Here is a 20,222-nt window from a genome sequence, read left to right as displayed (position 1 = left end):
TTTCTTTTTTTTTTTTAATCCCAAAACTGTTCAATTCAGGTAAATAAAATACTGTTAAAAATAGACAGGGGCAATAAATGACAAAATAGCAATCTGGGGGTTGTTTGTTTCGATTTGGGTACTTTTAAAGGGTACTTAAAGAGTGCAGTTGGTTGCATAATCAATGGAGTGTCACGAGGAAGCTGTGTGACGCACTTCCGGTTTTCAGATAGTCTAGCGGGTAAACTCCCGCTCTAGAAATCCAGAGGTTGCTGGTTCAAACCCAACTCGGGACTTATTTGTTTCTTTTTTTTTTATCCCAAAACAATTCAATTCAATTCAGGTAAATAAAATACTTTTAAAAATAGACAGGGGCAATAAATGACAAAATAGCAATCTGGGGGGTGTTTGTTTTGATTTGGGTACTTTCAAAGGGTATACAAAGAGTGCAGTTGGTTGCGTAATCCATTGAATGTTACCATGGAACTTTGTGACTTACTTCTGGTTCTCAGATAGTCTAGCGGGGAAACTCCCGCTCTAGAAGTCAAGAGGTTGTTGGTTCAAACCCAACTTGGGACTTAATTTTTTGTTTCATTTTTTTTTTTAATCCCCAAACTGTTCAATTCAGGTAAATAAAATACTTTTAAAAAATAGACAGGGGCAATAAATGTTCAGAGGTTTAAAAAAATCAGAATAAAAATTCAGTGGTTAAAAAAAGGAATAAAAATTCAGAGGTTAAAAAAATTCAGGAAAAAAAATCAGAGGTTTAAAAATTTCAGAATAAAAATTCAGGAGTCTGATGGAACTAAAAAACTTCCATAGTCTAAAGCTGTCATTGACTTTGAATCATTGACTGTAAAAAATATGTATACACATACATTATACACTTCTGTATACAGTCAATGCTTTGAATAGACAAGATCAGCCTAAACGTTTACTATCTAGAGTAAACTCACTCAGATCTTGTTTAAATGTTTTCTAGAAGTTCTCCTTTATCAGCTGACAGTAATAATTTACTAGTGAAGAGTAACATTCTTGTTTTTCCATCTCTGTTTGTACAATTGTAACACAGCAGTAAACAGGCATCTTTACCATTCCAATATGGCGTCCAACTTTGCGTACGCGTAAAGAAAAACGTCCTGATCCAGACCGGGTGGTGGCAGTATAACACCACAACAATGCTGTTTGGCAAACACCAGTAAACCATAGAAGAAGAAGAAGCTACGTGACTGACGTACTATCTTTTGCCAAGTGAACCTCTTCGTTGTTGTTGTGCTCGTCTACTTTTTTGAGCTCTAAACAGTAGATTTTTTTGAGTAACTGCGGCTGTGCTGTCAAAAGCCTTGGGAAAAAAGCGCGGAGGGGAAACATTTCAGCGCCATCATGAGAGGAGGGTCCTCTTATGGAGACAGGGACAGAGATCGCGGTCGAGACAGGCGAGTTTAGCTCACACATGTCACGGGGAACTGTTTCTGCACTTTTCTGCAGTCTTTAGCAGAGGTGGGGTTGAAATAAACGAACTCTTGGACCGACGCTTGTGTAAAAGTGGCTCCAAAGTGAACGGCTGTTGTCGTGGAAGTGTTGCAGGCCCAGGCCGATCCAAACAATAACACTCCTATAAATTACCGATATGGACCTAAAGGGGGCGCTCAAGATATCTGAAACGTCTGACTAGTCAAAATAAATTGGTCACAATAATAAGTCTGTTGTCTATTTTTAGATTCAAAACTGTATAAAAACAGTAGTATGTTGTTTTTATGACTCAAAGTTTTCTGTGAAATCATCTTACTGAGATCTGCAATTATTATCTGGATGTTTAATGTGTTTTTATGAATTCCTCATACATACAAAAATATTATTTTATAAAGAATAATATTATTTTTATAAATACTATTTTTTAGTGTTCTGTTGATACATTTTCATCCTTTTTTTTACATTTAGGTAACTATTAGTTTCTGTTTGTGTTTCCCTGATGACATTAATATATTCACTACTACACAACATGAGTCCACACATCTTCCTGCTTGAAAAGGAGCATTGAAGAGGATAGAATTCTGATGTTATTTCTGCCCCTGCTTCACATCCTAAAGAAAAAAAGGAACAAAATATAGATAACCCTAGATGACCTTTACCGCCCGTCACCACACACAACATATTTATCAAGTTTCTTATTTACATATTTTTAAAATTTGTTTATTTGTACAGCTTTTCATATTTTGTTGGGACAAAAGAAAAACATGCCTGCTTTAAAGTAGAGCAACCAACTTGAAGATTATTTGTCCACTGGTGATTTTCATCTTCTAAAGTTAAAACAAATAAGCTCTCTGGCATCTCTCTGTTTTTAACATGCATAATAAAGTTTTCTCTCCTACTAAATCTTCAAATTCAAACAATCCCAACTTAATAAGTAATGTACGTTTCTTAAATCCAAATTTAGGGCTGGGCAATATGGAAAAAAATGTATATCACAATATAAAATATTTTATATCACAATAACGATATATATCACAATATACGACAATAAAGTATATTTTCAGCTATTCTCTAAAAAAATGTCTGATGTTGCGGCAGCTTTTGTGAAAAGTTGTGACAAAAGTTACAATGTTTTTAATATATGTTTTGAAAAGTGCCTAAAATGTTAATTATGAAATAAACTTCACATTCTCATATTCCAACTCTTTTTATTGTGACAGATGCACTTAGAAATGTTTTTTTTTGTCCACAGGATTGCTTAAATAATCTTTCATCCCAAATTTCACTGACATCGGTTGAGACATTTCCAAACTTTTGTGTTTCAGAGTTTTTTCTTTTTTTTGGGACAGTCACCCATTGATACAAGTTTAGTATCACATTTTATTTCTATAGAGTCTTATTTAATAGAAGAGTCTCTTTATACTATAAAGGTTAATAAAAAATACACACATTATGTTCCTACAGGTAAGTAAACACTATTAAATAAATACACATAAACAAATGAAATGAGCAGCTAAACACACTGCTTTAAAAGAGAACTGACTTTGGTTAAAAAAAACTGAAATTTCCTCTTAAAAATGTGTACAGGTGTGTAAATGCTTTGTTGCTGTCTGATAGGCCGCGGTTTGGTGGAGGCATGGGCAGCCGCAATGGACCCCCACCTATGAAGTTTGGCAATCCAGGAGAACGCCTGCGCAAAAAAAGATGGAACCTGGATGAGCTGCCCAAGTTTGAGAAGAACTTCTACACCGAACACCCAGAGGTGCAGCACGTCAGTCAGGTAGATTTACAGTCACACACCTGACCATGGGAAATCCGTTCCCCTCATTTTGAGAACAGAGGATGGTGCAGCAAACAGCTCCGACCTACTTTTCGTGGCTCATCTGACTCACGTCCCGTGAATCACAAACCTCGAGATTGGACAACCCACTAGACCAGAGTCAGGACCCCCCAGATTTGAGTCACAGCCCATGAGACTTGAGTCCCGATCCATGAGATTTGAGTTGCGACCCACAAGACTTGAGTCCTGACCCACCAGACTTGTGTCATGACCCATGAGCCTCACGTTGCAACCCACGAGATTTGAGTCTTGATTCACCAGACTTGAGTCACGACCCACTAGATTCAAGTTCTTACCCACGAAACTTCAGTTGCGACCCACAAGATTCAGGTTGCAGCCCACAAGACTTCAGTCGCGACCCACAAGATTTGAGTCGTGACCCACTAGAATTGAGTCACGACCCACTAGATTCAAGCTCTAGCCCACGAAACTTAAGTTGCGACCCACGAGATTCAAGTCACAACCCACGAGATTTAAGTCACAACCCACAAGATTTAAGTCGCAGCGCATGAGACTTGAGTCACAACCCACGAAATTCAGGTTGCAGCCCACAAGACTTCAGTCGCGACCCACAAGATTTGAGTCGTGGCCCACTAGACTTGAGTCACGACCCACTAGATTCAAGCTCTAGGCCTCAAAACTTTAGTTGCGACCCACGAGATTCAAGCTCTAGGCCACAAAACTTTAGTTCCGACCCACGAGATTCAAGTCACAACCCACAAGATTTAAGTCGCAGCCTATGAGACTTGAGTCACGACCCACAAGACTTGAGTCAGGTGAGCCACAGGAAGTAGGTTGGGAACTGTTTGCAGCGCCTGCTGTCTCTCCACTTTGACCCACCTACCCTGAGGGAGCAGCAGTCTGCTTGAGTTAATCAAAGGTTTGACGCATGTCCTCCTTTCTTTTTCTGTGTGCAGTTTGAGGTGGAGGAGTTCCGCAGGAAGAAGGAGATCACCATCAGAGGCTCGGGCTGTCCCAAACCCGTCACAGCTTTTCATCAAGCCCATTTTCCGCGTCAGTCCCCCACATTTACTCTAAAGAAATCCACACAGTTTTCTTAAGGGGATAAACATTTCATCTCTCCATCTTCTAGCAGTAAAACAAACTAATTTAATCCCATCCTAGGATTAGTGGTCTGCTTAAAAATAATTTTGATGCAAACCCAGATAATCCTGTTTGCACAGCCTGAAACACAGCTCAGTCTTTCTGAGTTTGCAGAAGTTCTTTCCCAAATCTCACTTTAATGTCTCCACATGTTTTCAAAAAATTTTAATATTTCTCATTTTACTGCATTTGTTCAAACAACATGTCGATAAAGACTCTCTTGTCTCCTGTTGTACCTACAGAGTATGTGATGGATGTGCTGATGCAGCAAAACTTCAAGGAACCCACGGCGATCCAATCCCAGGGTTTCCCTGTGGCGCTGAGTGGCAAAGATATGGTGGGAATTGCTCAGACCGGCTCTGGGAAGACACTGGCTGTAAGAAATACCCACATCACTATCACTTCTGACACTCTTCTAGGCTTTATGTATTGGACTAGCCACAGAAAACACGAAAGAAACCAAATCAGTCTCTGGAAGAGCATGACGGTGGATTGTTTACTCTGCTTCTGCTCCTCACAGTACCTCCTTCCTGCTATTGTCCACATCAACCACCAGCCCTATCTGGAAAGAGGGGATGGGCCTATAGTGAGTGACTGCAGACGAGGGGGCGGGGTTTTTCATTTTGACCTTTTTGCTGCATTTGTCATTGATCCGTGTTTCTCTCGCCTCAGTGTCTGGTGCTCGCTCCAACCAGAGAATTGGCCCAGCAGGTCCAGCAGGTGGCTTACGAGTACGGCAAGTCGTCCCGCATCAAAAGCACCTGTGTCTACGGCGGAGCCCCAAAAGGACCTCAGATTCGAGACCTGGAGAGAGGTGGGAGCAGGTTCCTGTCCCTGTCGTGACTCGTGTACCCCTCAGGGTTGTTGATGAATGAATGACATGCCGTTTCCAGGTGTTGAAATCTGCATCGCCACACCTGGCCGTCTCATCGACTTCCTGGAGGCGGGGAAAACCAACTTACGCCGCTGCACCTACTTGGTGCTCGATGAGGCAGATCGCATGCTGGACATGGGCTTTGAGCCACAGATTCGCAAGATAGTCGAACAAATCAGGGTACAATTTAAAATCACCACTGCTCTCTTTTTTTAAATAGCTGCTGTTGAACTGTTTACATTTTGTTGCCTTTATGTGTATTTTTTTTCTTGCTTTTTTCATCTTTTTGATGATGTGTTTTTGTATGTTAGTAAATTTTGCTCTGGTTCTTGTCAAGCCCCTGTGACACTCTTTTGCTCTTAATCTTTTCTGCTTAATTAAGTAAAAAAGCCTGGAAATTCAGAATCGTGGCATTGAAGGAGTAGAAGAGAAATCGCGGTTCTTTTTTCCTCTTTCAGCCGGACAGACAGACTCTGATGTGGAGCGCAACGTGGCCTAAGGAGGTCCGGCAGCTTGCTGAGGACTTCTTGAGGGAATATATTCAGATTAACATCGGCGCTCTGGAGCTCAGCGCCAACCACAACATCCTACAGATTGTCGATGTTTGCATGGAGAATGAAAAGGACAACAAGTAAGTAGAGCCAGATGGATGACCGCCACCAGTGAAGCTGGAGCATGGTCACTCAGAACATGACTGAGTCAGTGGTTTCTGAACTGAAAGCTGTTTTTCTGTGTGGACAGACTCATTCAGCTGATGGAGGAGATCATGGCTGAGAAGGAGAACAAAACCATCATCTTTGTGGAGACAAAGAAACGGTGTGACGATCTCACCCGGAAAATGAGGCGTGATGGGTGAGGAAGAACTCAACCTAAATATTTTAGCTTGGAGCATCACCTGCAGTCCACACTCAGTGAAGGCCCAGAGTTTCAGTTTTTTATACCTAATGTGATCACTAAGCTTTGGTTAAGTTTCACAGACTGGCTTGTCTCTGTGTTTTCTATTGCATGAAAACAGTAAGTCAGAGTGTGTTTTCTTAAAGCGGATCAGCTGAACAGCTGATCCTTGCGGAGTGTGTTGAATTTGTTACAGAAGATAGATAAATAATAGTACAGAGATGTCATCCTCCTGAACGTGTCTCAGTATGAAATTCCTGTGTTCTGCAAACCACATTGCTTCTGAATCTGCAGGATTGTGCAAGTTGTTGTGTGGATTAAAGACCCACTCCAATGAAAGTTGTGTTTTTAACATGTTCTCACGTCGGAGGACATATATTGGAAAATTTAAGATTAAAACTGCATTTTTGAGTATTTTCTTTATTCAAAATGTGATAGATCAGGAGCCGTTTGAAAAAGCTCTCTGTTGTGATGCAGAAACTGCCACAGGCGGGCCAAAGTCTCCCTGCTTAGCTCCATTCTAATGCATCCACTTGCAGACAAATAGATCCCTGAACGTCTTCATTTCCTCACCTGAGCTGCCACCTGGCTCAAAATATACTGCTGGACAGCTCTGATATTGCTCCCCATTTTTATTGCACCGCTAACGTTGGCCTGGAGTTGTGAGGATTGACATATATAGAGATGGACAAAGCAAGTCTTTGACGTCACCAATAGAAAATGCCTTACCTCGATTTCCAACGTAGTCGCCATTTTTCCACGGATGGATTCAGCCAGTTTGGGACCAGTCAACGTTAGTAAGCCGTGATTGGTGTGAGTCGGTCTGAGTCATCATTTCTATGACAACCACTCTCGCTAATCAGGAGTGAGTTTGTTGGAAAGTCACATCCCCTTCACTGAAAGTGGGCTCTGAAGAATCTGTCAATCAAATACTTTAAACATTCAATGTGGGGGTCAGCGGGCATCACATTCTCTTATCTGATTGGCCAGTTTGTAATGTGATTAGCTTGCAATAAAGAACATATATCACTTAAAAAAATAGGTGAACATGTTAAAAAGAGATACCAGAGCAAGAATGAGTAATATATAATGTTTATTTTTCAATAGAAGTCTATGGGATTTTGGCTTTCTGGGACCAGCGAGTAATTCCTATTTTGAATGTGAGGGTGGAGGGGTTTTTGTGTCAATTTCTCTCTATATACTGTCTATGGTTGTGAGGGGTTTTAAGCTAGCTGGTATAAAATAATGTACACAAAGGCATGATGGGATATCAATGGAGAGTTACTTCCATGCCAACAGTCCAGCCTAAAACTTTCTGATGAAAATATGTCTTGAAAAATGACACAGTTGTTAAAATGTTGGCTAATACTGCTTAATCATAATTAAAAGACCACTAGGAATGCTTTTATAATAGATCAAAATATGATTGGAGCCAGACTTTAAAACCGTCAGATACCCTGAGGACACTTATGAACTGATCTCTGTATTTAAAGTGTGTTATTATCTTTAGATGGCCAGCCATGTGCATTCACGGAGACAAAAGCCAACCAGAAAGAGACTGGGTGCTGACAGGTGAGAGGAGGAACTCTGCTTTTTCTTCATTTTTAGGAATCTGCTGCTTCAAAGTGTTTTTCCTTTAAACCCTCAGAGTTTCGGAGCGGCAAAGCCCCCATTCTGATCGCGACAGACGTGGCCTCTCGGGGGCTGGGTATGTTTCTGCACATACACATGCAGCATCATCTCCATTAAGATTCTGTCTATTATTGTCCTGGAAAACTGCTTAACATGAGGTTTTCTTTGCTGTTGTCCCAAACCGTCGGTAAGTGTGTAACCCAGAAAGCATGACGGACCTGTGGAGAGCCGTTCTCCAATCAGATGCAGTTTTATCGACTTGTGTCATACTAACTACAAAAACATGAAGTGTATGGTGGCAGTGACCCCCCCCTCCCATGCTGAAGGACGTTCCCCTTGTCGTCAGCTTCAGTTGTAACTCTTGGGAGGCTGCAGGCCCTCTGATTCTCCCTTTGCATTGTCTGTTTCTTGTTACTGCAATGACAAAACTCCTGCAAGCGGGGCTCTCTGGCATGCTGCCCGAAAGGAGGGGTGTGTGGGGCAAAACCTCCTTATCTCCTCGTCTCTCCGGTGTCGGAACACATTCACAGATGGTTGTTTTTGCTGAAAAAGAGGATGCTCAAAGCAGGAGGAGTGTCTGAAGGCTGGGATGACTAGCTTGTGTTGAGAAGGGGGAGAAGTTAAAGTGTCTTAACTCAGTAAAATTTCTTTGACTTTGTCCTCATTTTCTTTTCCCCTCTTCTCCTCTCAGGGTTTGGCAGCACACGGCAGCTGTAACAGTCTGTGCTGCTGTCATTTCCCCGCCCCCCCCAGCCACGTTAAAGTAGAGGCTTTATTAGTTTACGAGGGGCTAAAAGCCCTCTGATTCTAAATGACATCCCCCCTGCCCAGTTTTTTAGTAAATCCAGCGAGCCTTCCTTGGGAGCAGCCTGAGGTTCCTGTATGTCTGCTCATCGGTCCGCCCCCAAAAAGCAGACAAACGGGAGACAGTTAGACGGGCTCGTCTGGATCCAGTCCTGGCCAGAGTCTGAGGAGGGTCCTGCAACGCGGCGAGAGAGCAACAGAACCAGCCGTTGTCCGTCTGTCTGTCTGTGTGTTGTTTGATGGTTCTGCTCCTGCCGGGCGTTGCTGAGCAGAGGAGGACTCCTGTCTTCCTCACCCCCTCCCTTTGAACCAGGACTGATCAGGGGGGACTGCCTTTGTATAAACAACATGAAGGGGGTAAGTACCTCAGCACCCCTCTGCCATAACTGCTCCACAAACTCACCATACATTTTGCTGCTGCCTTGGTGCTCAAGTCTCGTACTGTGTTCACACCGGAGGTGATTTGGGCGGCAGAGGCGGATAGTTTCAATGTTAAGTCGGTGGTACAGACGTGAATTGAGGTGATCTGAAGTCCCACGGTGCAATTTGAACGAACAGAGTTCAGATATCTAAATTTTGTCCGGTAGCTGCGCCGCATCTCCCAATCAGGACCTCAGCTTTGGGCATGTAACGTTTCCAGTGACTCAATCACGGGGTAAAATACTAATCCAATTCTATGTGTTTTTCTCCTAAACTTCCGTCTATTTCTGTAACTCGCTGGGGCCATGGGGTTACCAGAGCTCGTCCCGGCTACTGTTGGTCGAAGGCAGGATACGCTCTGGACAGACATATCCTCATCCCCAAGTCGTCACATATTAACGTTTGGTTAAGGACCCCTCCACGTTACTTTTAGACATTATGGGTGTTATTTTCATCGAGACAAAAATAAAAAAAATAAATAAATAAATAAAGCTGACTTAATTTTGTTTTTGTTTTTATTATTCTCCTCTTGGGTTAATGCGAAAAAATGAGCCTTCAAACTCAGCCACAGAGACACAGAAACACAGTGGAAGAGGCTGTCATTGAAAACACAGCTCCCGGAGTGAGAGTGAACTAGCAACCAGAATGATCTTATGAATGTAGATGGGTAACTGGGGTTTTTGTAGAACTCTTCACGATAAATAAACCTGATCTTCATCCGTCTCTTCTATACATTCTAAGTGAGAAATCCACAGACACCACTCCATGTAGCAATCATGCTAAAAGCATTAGCTGGTAGTTCCTTTTTCAAGCTCAGGCAGGCGGCGAGCAGACAATTCAACAAAAGAGGGGCGGGCCACTAAGATTTATTACGCAAATCACGTTTGGTGTGAACACAGCATCAGATACAGATACAGTCGTGTGCAGAAGGCGGTGCCTCTTTGTGAAGAATACGATAAAAATTGAGTTTACTCAATGTTTAGCTTGACAACTCCTGTGTAGCTTCTTTGCTTCCGTTTTTGCGGGACCTGTCCAAACAGGAAATTGATCGGATCAAACCAGAAATGTGGATTTGTGAAGTTCATGCTGAAGCTGGAGCTAAAAGATGTGCAGTTGTCTACAAGTTCTGTGTTCCTCCTGTAGTTCAGTCAGAAACCGTCTTGGTCCTTAAACCTACGATTTTTGTCACTGAAGTGATCAGGAAGTGATAGAAGCTTCTGACTTCTGCACATGACTGTGTTTGATTCGGTCAAAGCGTGGCACGTCCCAAGCCATCATGGTTAAAGTCGCTCTGCCGTGATGGAGGGGAGACGGGAGACTGCTGTCAGAGCCCCACCTCTTCTGTAATGAGAAACAGACTCTCCACACCATTTGACCTGACATGTCATTTCTGAGGAACAAAAAACAATTTAAGATAAATCTACATAGTTCCAACAAAACATATCTTTTGATGTGTGGAATTTTGCACACTGGTTGATTAAAAGAGGTAAGTTGACCCCTCAGTAAAAAGAAAAAACTTTTAACTAATGCATAAAATTTAAAATTAATTCAAAAACATTTTCTCTTCAGAAGCCAATTCCCCTCCTGAAACTTACTTCTGTCTTTTCTTCTTCTCTGGTGCTGGAATGAATTTGTTTCATCCTAAAGATGTGGAAGACGTCAAGTTTGTCATCAACTACGACTATCCCAACTCCTCCGAGGACTACGTCCATCGGATCGGCCGAACAGCCCGCAGCACCAACAAGGGCACGGCCTACACCTTCTTCACCCCGGGAAACCTGCGCCAGGCCCGGGACCTTGTCCGGGTTCTGGAGGAGGCCCGCCAAGCCATCAATCCTAAACTGCTTCAGCTGGTGGACTCAGGCCGTGGAGGAGGAGGGGGCGGTAGGCGGGGCTGTTTCCTTCTGATGTCATTGGTCAGAGGAGTTCAGCTGCAGAGCTAACATCTGTGTGTGTTTGTGCAGGTGGGAGGATGCGTTACCGCGGCAGCAGCTCCAACAACCCAAATCTGATGTACCAGGACGAGTGTGACCGCCGCATGCGCTCCGGCGGAGGGGGCAAGGACGGCCGCGGCGGCTTCGGTCGGGATAACCGCAACAACCGGGATGCTGACCGCGGCTCGTCTTACAGGGACCGAGACCGAGATAACCGGAACAGCTTCAACTCGGGGGCTCCCGATCAGTATCAGAGTTACAACAACAGTGGGGGTTATAACTCCAGGCCCGGAGGCCCCACAGGGGGTGGAGGAGGCGGTCAGCAACAGCCTAACCCGCCGCCAGGGCAGTTTGGCCAGGCCCCTCCTCCGGCCCTCCCCCCTCAGCCTCTGATGGCTCAGCCGTTTGTCCAACCCCCACAGCCCCCGCTCATGGGCTTCATGGGGCAGCAGCCGTACCCGTTTTCCTCCCCGCCGCCTCCCCCAGGCGCTCCGGTCCCCCTACCCCCACAGAAATGATGGCAGCACAGAGTTCATGTTCTCAGTTTTTACTGTCCTAAACTCCGAAGTTTTTTTCTGAGGGAGGGACTCCTGGTTTGATTTGGTCTAAAACAGAAATCATGGAGGGGGGAGTGTTTTATATCCATATTGAGGAAGTTCAATCCAGAGGAAAGTTTAAGCTCACATTCCAGTTGCTTGTCTTTATCAAACCACTTTCAGCGTTTTAGTTTTGAGTCGTTTCTCCAGTTTTGTCAGTATTTTAGTGCTTTTTGATCCAGTTTTTAAATGTAGACGATAATTGTAGTGTCATTTTCTTATGCATGCTTCTAGCTCTTTCTATAGCGTAGCAAGTAACAACGTAAGTATTAGCTATTTTTTTTGTCACTTGGTGTTTTTTTTTTAATAAATGAAAAACATTTCATTTGAGCGTTCTCATTTGCTTCAAAGACATTTTGGTGTTTCAGTCTCAGCTCTGTGTGAGCTTGCTTTTGTTAAATTTGTAAATGATTCTGCTTCATCTTTGAGCTCCACTTTGGGAGTCCCTTCTGCATGATTTAAAGACATCACTGAACCTCCTGAGAACACTCCCAGAATCCTTTGTACTTCAGATAAAACGGAATATCTTCTGTTTTCAATATAGTTAAAGGGGCCTTACCATGGTTTTCTTAAGCCTATCAGAGTGAACTATATCTATATATAAGCTCATATATTATCCTTTGGCCACTAAAAAATGAATTGTTTATGAAATATTCGTTATATTTCGTGGGCCCCTTTAAACAAGTGACAATGCACCTGAAGGTAACTTAAAGGCAATCTTTTTTTTCCCTTTTAGTAGCAAAAAACCAAAAAAAAACCTGCATTTGATTTCATTTATTTTATATATAAACCCAAGAGGTTTACATCGAACCCCTTCCCCCGTCAAGTCAGCATTTCCAGGTAAACAACACAATTTGATATGTCATACAGAAGGGAAAAGAAATGAAAACAAAAACTGCAAACATAAATAAAAGGCAGAAGAACGGGACATGTCAGGCACAAGTGGCAGAATCAAACCAAGTGCTGCAACGCCCGTGCAGGACTTCACATGCCCTCTTTGGGTAAATCAATGGAAAATAGTACAAAAAGGAAATCAACGTGAAAAGAATGATTTCAAAACAAAAGTGCATTTTAGTGTAAAACATGAGAGGACAATGTGTGGTGTCCCGTCTGTTGAAAGCAAAGTGCAGAAATGAAGAATGTCTGAAGACACGGATGAGAGAAAATGAAACAGGTTATCTGCAGTTTCTGATCAAGTTTGAAAGAAACCGAGACAAAGCCAACAGACCTGTGGACCCTTTCAACATGAACGACCACGCTGCTACCTCCCCCAGACGGAACAGGTTAGACTTAGAAAACCACTGAGGTGATACCGAAGGACCTAACTGCTTCCTGTAGTTTCAGTTCCTCTGCGTAAGCTAGTGAAACAAAAGTGAAAATAAATCCAGCTGAGACACCAGCGGTTACACATCCTTCACTCATGTTTGTGAGCTGGACAATCCTTCTGACTCTTTTTTTTTTTTTTTTTTGGAGGAGGAGGAGGAAAAAAAGCAAAGAAGGCACAAGTAACTTGTTTTCAAAAAGGCCCGTCATGTCCAAACTCCCATAACAGAGTCATGATGAGAGCAGCTGCAGGAGGCTCCTTACTAGAGGTGCCCCCACGTGTCGGGCGGAGGAAACTGGTCCACATCTCCAGATTCATCATGAGACTTTCCCCCCAGGTTGAAAGTTAATTTGTACCGCAGTCTGACTTTTTCCTGAAACGAGAAACACTGGATCTCATCTCCATGACAACGTGGAAGAAGGGGCGGAGGAGACGGAGGAGGAGTACCTTGTGAGGATTGGCCAGCAGCAGAATCTGTGTGACGGCAGCCGGAGGAAGGAGGGGGTTGAAGGCTGGGAGTTCAGAACTGGAGGGGGGCTGCAGCTTTACCTTCATCACCTGAAAAGCACCAGTTAGCAGGTTAGTATTATGAAGCAGTTTGGACTCTGAAGGGAGCTGCTGTTAACATGGATCAACAACAGTGCGAGTCTCGAAACGCAGCAGGTTCAGGTTAAATGGAGGAAGAGCAGACCTACTTTGGGCACGGCAGCCTGGAAACGGATGTTGGTGACAGGTACAGGGGCTGAGGACAGCATGGAGATGATCACTACCAGCACGTCAGGTCTCAAAGGAGGACAGTCCCGTGCAAAGGTGAACAAAACCCGCAGACTGTTCTTGTCAAATACAGTTACTGGCAACAGACTGCCTGAAACACATGAGACATGCAAGTTTCCACAGATTAGAAATGCTTTTAAAAACATTCTTCCTCACACTTTAGCTCACATGGTTTAATCAAAATGTGATTTTTAAGAAGGAACACAAGGAATCTCTGATTTAGGAAGATATCTTTTCAAGCCAAAAACAAATTAAAAAAATATATAAAAAAGCCATCCATCCATCTTCTTCCACTCATCCAGGACGGGTCGCGGGGGCAGCAGTCTAAGCAAAGATTCCCAGACTTCCCTCTCCCCGACCACTTCCTCCAGCTCCTCTGGGGGGACCCCGAGGCGTTCCAAGGCCAGCCGAGAGACATAGTCTCTCCAGCGTGTCCTGGGTCTTCCCCGGGGCCTCCGCCCAGTGGGACATGCCAGGAATATCTCTCTAGGGAGGCGTCCAGAAGGAATCTGGACTAGATGCCTGAGCCACCTCAACTGGCTCCTCTGGATGTGGAGAAGAAGCGGCTCACTCCTAGCTCTCTCGGGGGGACCGAGGTTCTCACCCTATCTCTAAGGGAGCGCCCAGCCACTCTCCGGAGGAAACTCATTTCAGACGCTTGTAGTCTTGTTCTTTCAGACATGACCCAGAGCTCAAGACCATAGGTGAGAACCGGGACGAAGATCGACCGGTAAGTTGAGAGCTTTACTTTCTGGCTCTCATCTCTCTTCTCACCACAACGGACCGGTGCAGCGACCACATAACGACGGATGCCGATGGATGCTCCAACCTGCCTGTCGATCTCACACTTCAATCTTCTCTCACTCGAGAAAAGACCTTAAGATATTTAATCTCCTCCACCTGAGGCAGGAGCACTCCACCAACCGAGAGAAGATAAATTACCCTTCTCCGGCCTCAGACTTAGCAATGCTGACCCGCATCCCAGCCGCTTCACACTCGGCTGCAAACCGCTCCAATACATGCTGGAGGTCCTTGCTTGATGAAACCAACAGGACAACATCATCTGCAAAGAGCAGAGAGGAAATCCTGTGGTTCCCAAACCAGATCCCCTCCAGGCCCTGGCTTTGCTTAGAAATTCTCTTCATAAAGACTATGAACATACAGCATTCTTTTTTCCTGGTTAAATAATGGTTAAATAAATGAACAGAACCGGTGATAAAGGGCAGCCTTGCTGGAGTCCAACATGCACCGGGAACAGGTTTGACTTACTGCTGGCTATGTGAACCAACTCCTGCTCCGGTCATACAGAGACCGGACAGCCCTCAGCAAGGAGCCCGTACTCCCAGAGCACCCTCCACAGGACACTACGGAGGACGCGGTTGAACACCTCCAGATCCACAAAACACATACCGACTGGATGAGCGAACTCCCACAAACCCTCCAGCAAAAAAAGCCAAGAAATTTAACCCAGGCTCTAATACTAAAAGTCCACACTGAAGAGGGTCCTCCAGTCTAACCACACCTTTAAATTGAGGATTAACTGACAAATCCTGAAGCATGTTTTGCTTCTGGTTCTTACTTGGGTGGATGGATTCCAGAGGAACAGTGACCTCAGCGAGTGAGATGTTGTCATAATGGTCAGAGGCTGAAGACGATCCTTCCTCTACAGGGTTAGAGACGAGGAAGGTGTAAGGCTTCTCTGAGTGGATGGCTGGGCTGGACATGGGAGCAGCAGGCCCGGTACTGAGGCTGGACTTTGTCTCCATGTCTCTTAAAGGGACTCTAGACTGAGGCTGGAGCTTGTTCCTACAAGAAGAACCAAAACCGTGTGACGTGGAAGCTGAAAGAGCCCATCTCATCATCGTTACTCGTTTCCTCTTTTACCATTTGACCTGCTGGCTTTCTGGAGGTAGAGACTGCTGTAACAAGGTCTTTCCCAGCAAGTCCAGCTCATCCATGGCTTTGGCAGAGGGGCCTCCAGCTGGTGGAGCCAGCTGAGCTGCAGCTGGAACCAGCACGGCTGCTGGCACACTCTGAGAGGACAGCTCTGCAGCATTTGATGACTGAGGTTCAACATTTCAAAAAGAGTGTGTGTCAGTGGTAGCTGGTCCAAAGGTGTTCTCCGTGAATGCAGCGATGCAGACATGATATAACGCACCTGAGAGGCTTTGCTTGATTCACAGTTTTCTGTCACATTCAGTCCTAAGACATTGAAAATGAGAAAAAGAAGAATCAACTCCAACTTGATTTGAGGTGCAGCACAAACAGTTGTGTTTTCTTACCCAAAGACATGAGCTCATCATCTAACAGACTCAAGCCTGCATTATTACTGAGAGTCCGGCTGCAGAGCTCTGCATTGGAGGTTTCCGTCTTCCCCGAGAGGTTAAGTCCCGTTAAGTCTAAGAGTGCTGAACTGCTACTTGGTTTCGAGTCTGCTGAAAACACGTCAAAGTTTAGACGAAGTTTAGACGAAGTTCTGGAACCTGGGTCGACTCACCTTGATGTGGGATTGTGGGGATACCGTCTTTTGTGACCTCCTCACCATTCACCAGTTGTCTGTACAGATTGATGACTTGAGTCAAACTATCGTTGGCCTGCAGGATGTCCGCTGTAAGTGACGGAGCAGTTAGCAGCATCTCAGAGGGATTTAGGCCTGTCCAATCCACGCTGGATTACCTAAAGCTTCATCGTTGTCCTCCGTGTCACTGGCAAGCCTGAAGAGTGTCGGCCTCATCTTTTCACATCGATGGTAGAGATCCTGCACATGGAAACATTTAAAGGAATAAAAGGAACTCTCTTTTTTTTTACAATCTCCCTTTAATGTTTAAAAGGATGGGAGTGAAAAAAGACCAGAACAGCTGCAAGCTTTTCCAAACGTGTCAGCACGTTCTTGAACATTTGCAACAGAATCACAAGCCCGTAAAACGACAGAACGTGGTTTCTCAAAGGTGCTGAGCTCTCCCGACCTTAATGAGTTCCTGGTTGCTCTGGGAGCAGCTCTCCGTGCCGTATCCCTCCAGCAGCTGGCTCAGCAGGCTCACGCTCTCCTTCACCTCCTGAATGGCGTTGACTCGCTTTGATACTTTCTCCACTCGTTTTTCATCCTGGAAGCACCAGCTCCTCGTTAGCAAGGCAACATGAACAGCTTCTTAATAGTAAACATGAAAAAAATGTGCAGTTTGGACCTTCAAAAATCATGAAGTCAAACACTTTGACACTAAACATCCTTCAATTACATGGAGATGAGATCATAGTTACAGCTAGAACCAGTTCTTTTTCAGTTTTTTGGTGCCAAACTGCACTTCTAGTGAAGAAAACCTGTCACCTCTTGGACCATTTCCTTGATGAGCTTGTTCGCTGCTCTTAAATCATCAGGATGTGTGCTCTTCAACAAGCACGACAGCTTCTACAAAAAGAGGACGAGGTGAAAGGAAAGAGGAGAACTCTGTAAACCACCAGTTCGTCCACAATATTCGAGCATACCATCATTTCATAGACTTATGAGGGACACATGAGGAGACTTAGCGGTACACGAAAACAGGTTTCCAACAGATAAAAATTTTTTAAAAGTTGTTTGACTCCTTACTTTAGATTTCTCCTCGTCATCAAAGATGGCACTTTTGGCTCTGGGTGGAGGTGGTGGGAGGGGCTTGTCATCAGGAAGCACAGGGTCTTGCTTTACAATACCTGGAAACAACAAAACACTTAATGCACAGGAAGAAAATGGCATAGCTGCAGCTTCATGTGCCTCTCTTGTATGTAGATAATGAAGATATAACGGGTAATTGACTTAATCCAGTGATTAATTTATATTCCTAAACTTCAATCAGATTGATCTGTCTGAGGCAAGTTGTTAATCGACAACAATCAAAGCCTTATAAAATAGTTTCAAAATGAAATAAATTGATTATTTCAACACTTACAGTCCAACATGTGGAAACACTTTGAATTCAGCAAAGTCATGTGACCATACAGTGTGGTAGAATGTTCTAACAATTATTCTGATGTGGAAGAACAACAGTGGGCTGACCTTTATCAAACTGAAATGTGAATCATTTTCTCATTCTTGTTTACTTTTTTTGAACACATATATAATTTATACTTATTTATCTTGCAAGAAATACAAGAAATGTGGAAAATTTCACCTGCACTGTTCAGTACCAGATATTTATCTCTGAGACACACTGGTTGAAGTTTTGGATAAAGATGTTCTGGATCCATTTTAGGTCAGTAAATCGTATTGTTCAAAATAAACCAAAATCCACTATAAATCAGATCGGCAATCACAAATTAGAATGGAACTGAATGGTTCATTAAATTGCTACAGCCCTACTAGGCCTAGATAATTTATTGAAACAGGTGGAAACAAACAAAACACTTTCTTTATTCATTTTGCACCAAAAGTAAATAGACAACACTCCCGTGGTGGACCGTAACACAAAGATGCCTCTGAGAAGACAGCAGCTGCTTGGATTTCCAGCCTTTTCTTCTGTGGAAATTTGAGCCAGAACATCCAAACAGGTGTTTCAGATCAGGACATAAACCAAAGCATCTTAGAAGAACTGAAACCTTTAAATGCATGACCTTGGTGACCTTTCAAATGTTTTTCAACAAATGTTTAGGGTTGTTTTGACAACCTAAAGCTGTTGTGACACTAATACTCAAAGTATAAACTCTTTTTCTGACTTAACAGACCTCAAAAAGTTCACTGCGTTCTAAACATTTCCACATTACATGTCCACAGCTGTGCTATACAATGTTCAATGTCATATTTTATATGCTCATTGATAATCTTCAGTTTCCTAATTCAGATGTGACCTCTCAAGACATCCAACAATTTCTGACAATATCTCTGACTCATTCCTCTCACTAGGAGGATGGAAAGCCCTTCACCTCCAGTGATGGAGATACAATTTTCATGGACTTCAGCTTTTTCACAATCATTTAACAGAGGACCTGTGGGTTCCTCACAACCCAGTGTGAAAGCAACAAAATCACTCTGCACTGAAAAAAAACAATGTGGCACGCAGTATCAGAGCATCTGACTCTACTGCTGACATTTCAGGCAAAGTGACAAAGAGAACTATAAATGTAAAAGGAAGTAAAACTGTAGAAAAGGTCTGTGATGTGTTACACTATAACACAAAACACGCAGAAAGGAAATTCAAAGGAATAGGGAATAATTATCTCTGAGGAACTCACCTTGCTTTTTCAGCATCTGATAAGCTTCAGCGATCTTGGTCTCTTCAGGAAGCCTCACAGTCCAGCTGTACATCATTTCCAGGATCTTCTTCTTCACTGGCTCTGGAGCCCGGCATCCTAAATACTACATGAGGCAACAGAAGAGTGTTTTTTGATGAACAATACCAGCGTCTCCAAAAGAAAACTTGATCCAAGCTCCAGACTCCCTTTGTTTACACTCTGTCCTGCTGCTAATATTAGCATAGCAAAAAAAACAGCGAGCAATATCGGAGATATCCAGCTATCCTCAGACGAGGAAAACAAAGAGTTTAATGGATATTTTTGTCTGCAAGTGGATGCATCAGAACTGCAACAGAGCAAGGAGACTTTGATCCGCCAATGGTAGTCGCTGCATCACAAACCAGAGCTTTTTCAAACAGTAGGTTTCCATCTGCTCCTGATCCATCATGATTTTAATAAATAATACTCAAAAACGCAGTTTTAATCTTAAATTCTGTAATTTATATCCTCTATCATGAGAAAAACAATACAAGAACATGTTAAAAACACCATTTTCATTAGAGTGGATCTATCAAAGTAGCATTCATGAGTTTAATCCAAAAAAGACAGAAGAGCCCAGGTTCTACCTTTGGTGAAACCACCTTGATGAGCTCATTCAGGAATCGAAACTTTCCCACTTCTGTGTGAAATCTCTTCCCGCAGTTCTTCACACACGTTTCCAGAGCCTGTGCGATCAACAGACTTCGTTTTACTTTTGAAAAGTGTAGTAAAAACACGGCACGACTTGTCTGCATCTGCACAAAAGTGAAGCTCTTACGGTCAGAGCCTGAATAGCCTCCCACTCCTGAGGAGACTGGATCTTATGGGCCAGGAGTCTGGAGGCAAGCTGGGGGCTGATGGGGACAAACAGAAGCATCAGTGTTATGAGATGAGCTGAAAAGATTACATAACCTGGTTTATTATACGACTGAAACCAAAAGCTGTTGGTCCAGAAGTAACCCTACATCGATATCCCATCATCCATTTTGTTTACACTCTGTCCCACAAGCTTACAGCCCCTCACAACCATAAGCTAACATTAGCATTGCAATAAAAACGGAAAGCAATATTGGAGCTATCAGGCTCATCACATGAGTCATAAATAAATCCGACCCTCCACATCATTTTATTTTATTGTTATTAATGGCCTAGTGTTATCTTGCACTTATTTCTAACTTGCATAATTCTGACAAAATATCTTTATAGACACTAAAATATTGAAAGTTATTTAGGGTCTATAAAGATAAATGGAACGATGGAAAGAATACTTTGAAGAGTTGATGAATGAAGAGAATGAGAGAGAACAAAGAGTAGAAGAGGTGACGGTTGTGGA

At 43.4% G+C, this 20,222-nt stretch overlaps 2 protein-coding genes across 2 annotated transcripts in view; one reads left to right on the top strand and one right to left on the bottom strand.

Annotated features, from left to right (window-relative positions):
* The first annotated feature begins 1,177 nt into the window (after positions 1-1,177).
* LOC112137584 (probable ATP-dependent RNA helicase DDX17) lies at positions 1,178-11,880 on the top strand. The gene is made up of 13 exons (XM_024259979.2): positions 1,178-1,415; positions 3,070-3,232; positions 4,210-4,306; positions 4,639-4,772; positions 4,917-4,982; positions 5,069-5,210; positions 5,290-5,450; positions 5,729-5,901; positions 6,012-6,122; positions 7,675-7,736; positions 7,813-7,872; positions 10,668-10,904; positions 10,985-11,880. Exons 1-13 carry the CDS (start codon positions 1,363-1,365, stop codon positions 11,470-11,472), a joined length of 1,947 nt encoding a protein of 648 aa, XP_024115747.1. The 5' UTR covers positions 1,178-1,362; the 3' UTR covers positions 11,473-11,880.
* Positions 11,881-12,999: 1,119 nt separating this feature from the next.
* Positions 13,000-20,222, bottom strand: part of LOC112137585 (ADP-ribosylation factor-binding protein GGA1) — a 9,323-nt gene continuing 2,100 nt past the window's right edge. The window contains exons 3-17 of the mRNA XM_024259980.2: positions 19,668-19,743; positions 19,477-19,575; positions 18,851-18,974; positions 17,235-17,335; positions 16,974-17,054; positions 16,615-16,752; positions 16,325-16,406; positions 16,146-16,256; positions 15,931-16,080; positions 15,807-15,850; positions 15,533-15,711; positions 15,228-15,454; positions 13,570-13,739; positions 13,322-13,432; positions 13,000-13,247 (exon numbers count right to left, since the gene is read on the bottom strand). Of these exons, the coding sequence (XP_024115748.1) occupies positions 13,137-13,247; positions 13,322-13,432; positions 13,570-13,739; positions 15,228-15,454; positions 15,533-15,711; positions 15,807-15,850; positions 15,931-16,080; positions 16,146-16,256; positions 16,325-16,406; positions 16,615-16,752; positions 16,974-17,054; positions 17,235-17,335; positions 18,851-18,974; positions 19,477-19,575; positions 19,668-19,743 (1,804 nt within the window). The 3' untranslated portion in view covers positions 13,000-13,136. The remainder of the gene's footprint in view (positions 13,248-13,321; positions 13,433-13,569; positions 13,740-15,227; positions 15,455-15,532; positions 15,712-15,806; positions 15,851-15,930; positions 16,081-16,145; positions 16,257-16,324; positions 16,407-16,614; positions 16,753-16,973; positions 17,055-17,234; positions 17,336-18,850; positions 18,975-19,476; positions 19,576-19,667; positions 19,744-20,222) is intronic.

This window comes from Oryzias melastigma, linkage group LG1 (assembly GCF_002922805.2).
Source record: "Oryzias melastigma strain HK-1 linkage group LG1, ASM292280v2, whole genome shotgun sequence".
Classification (NCBI taxonomy): Eukaryota; Metazoa; Chordata; class Actinopteri; order Beloniformes; family Adrianichthyidae; genus Oryzias; species Oryzias melastigma.
The sequence above is the reverse complement of the archived record's forward strand: the minus strand, read 5'-3'. Positions and strand labels throughout refer to the sequence as shown.

What these genes read in the sequence shown, in the direction of transcription:
- LOC112137584 (XM_024259979.2), top strand. Translation starts at nt 1,363, where the DNA reads ATGAGAGGAGGGTCCTCTTATGGAGACAGGGACAGAGATCGCGGTCGA. An exon ending in GATTCGAGACCTGGAGAGAG is followed by an intron (nt 5,211 to 5,289) that starts GTGGGAGCAGGT and finishes TGCCGTTTCCAG; the next exon opens with GTGTTGAAATCTGCATCGCC. An exon ending in CCGTGGAGGAGGAGGGGGCG is followed by an intron (nt 10,905 to 10,984) that starts GTAGGCGGGGCT and finishes GTGTTTGTGCAG; the next exon opens with GTGGGAGGATGCGTTACCGC.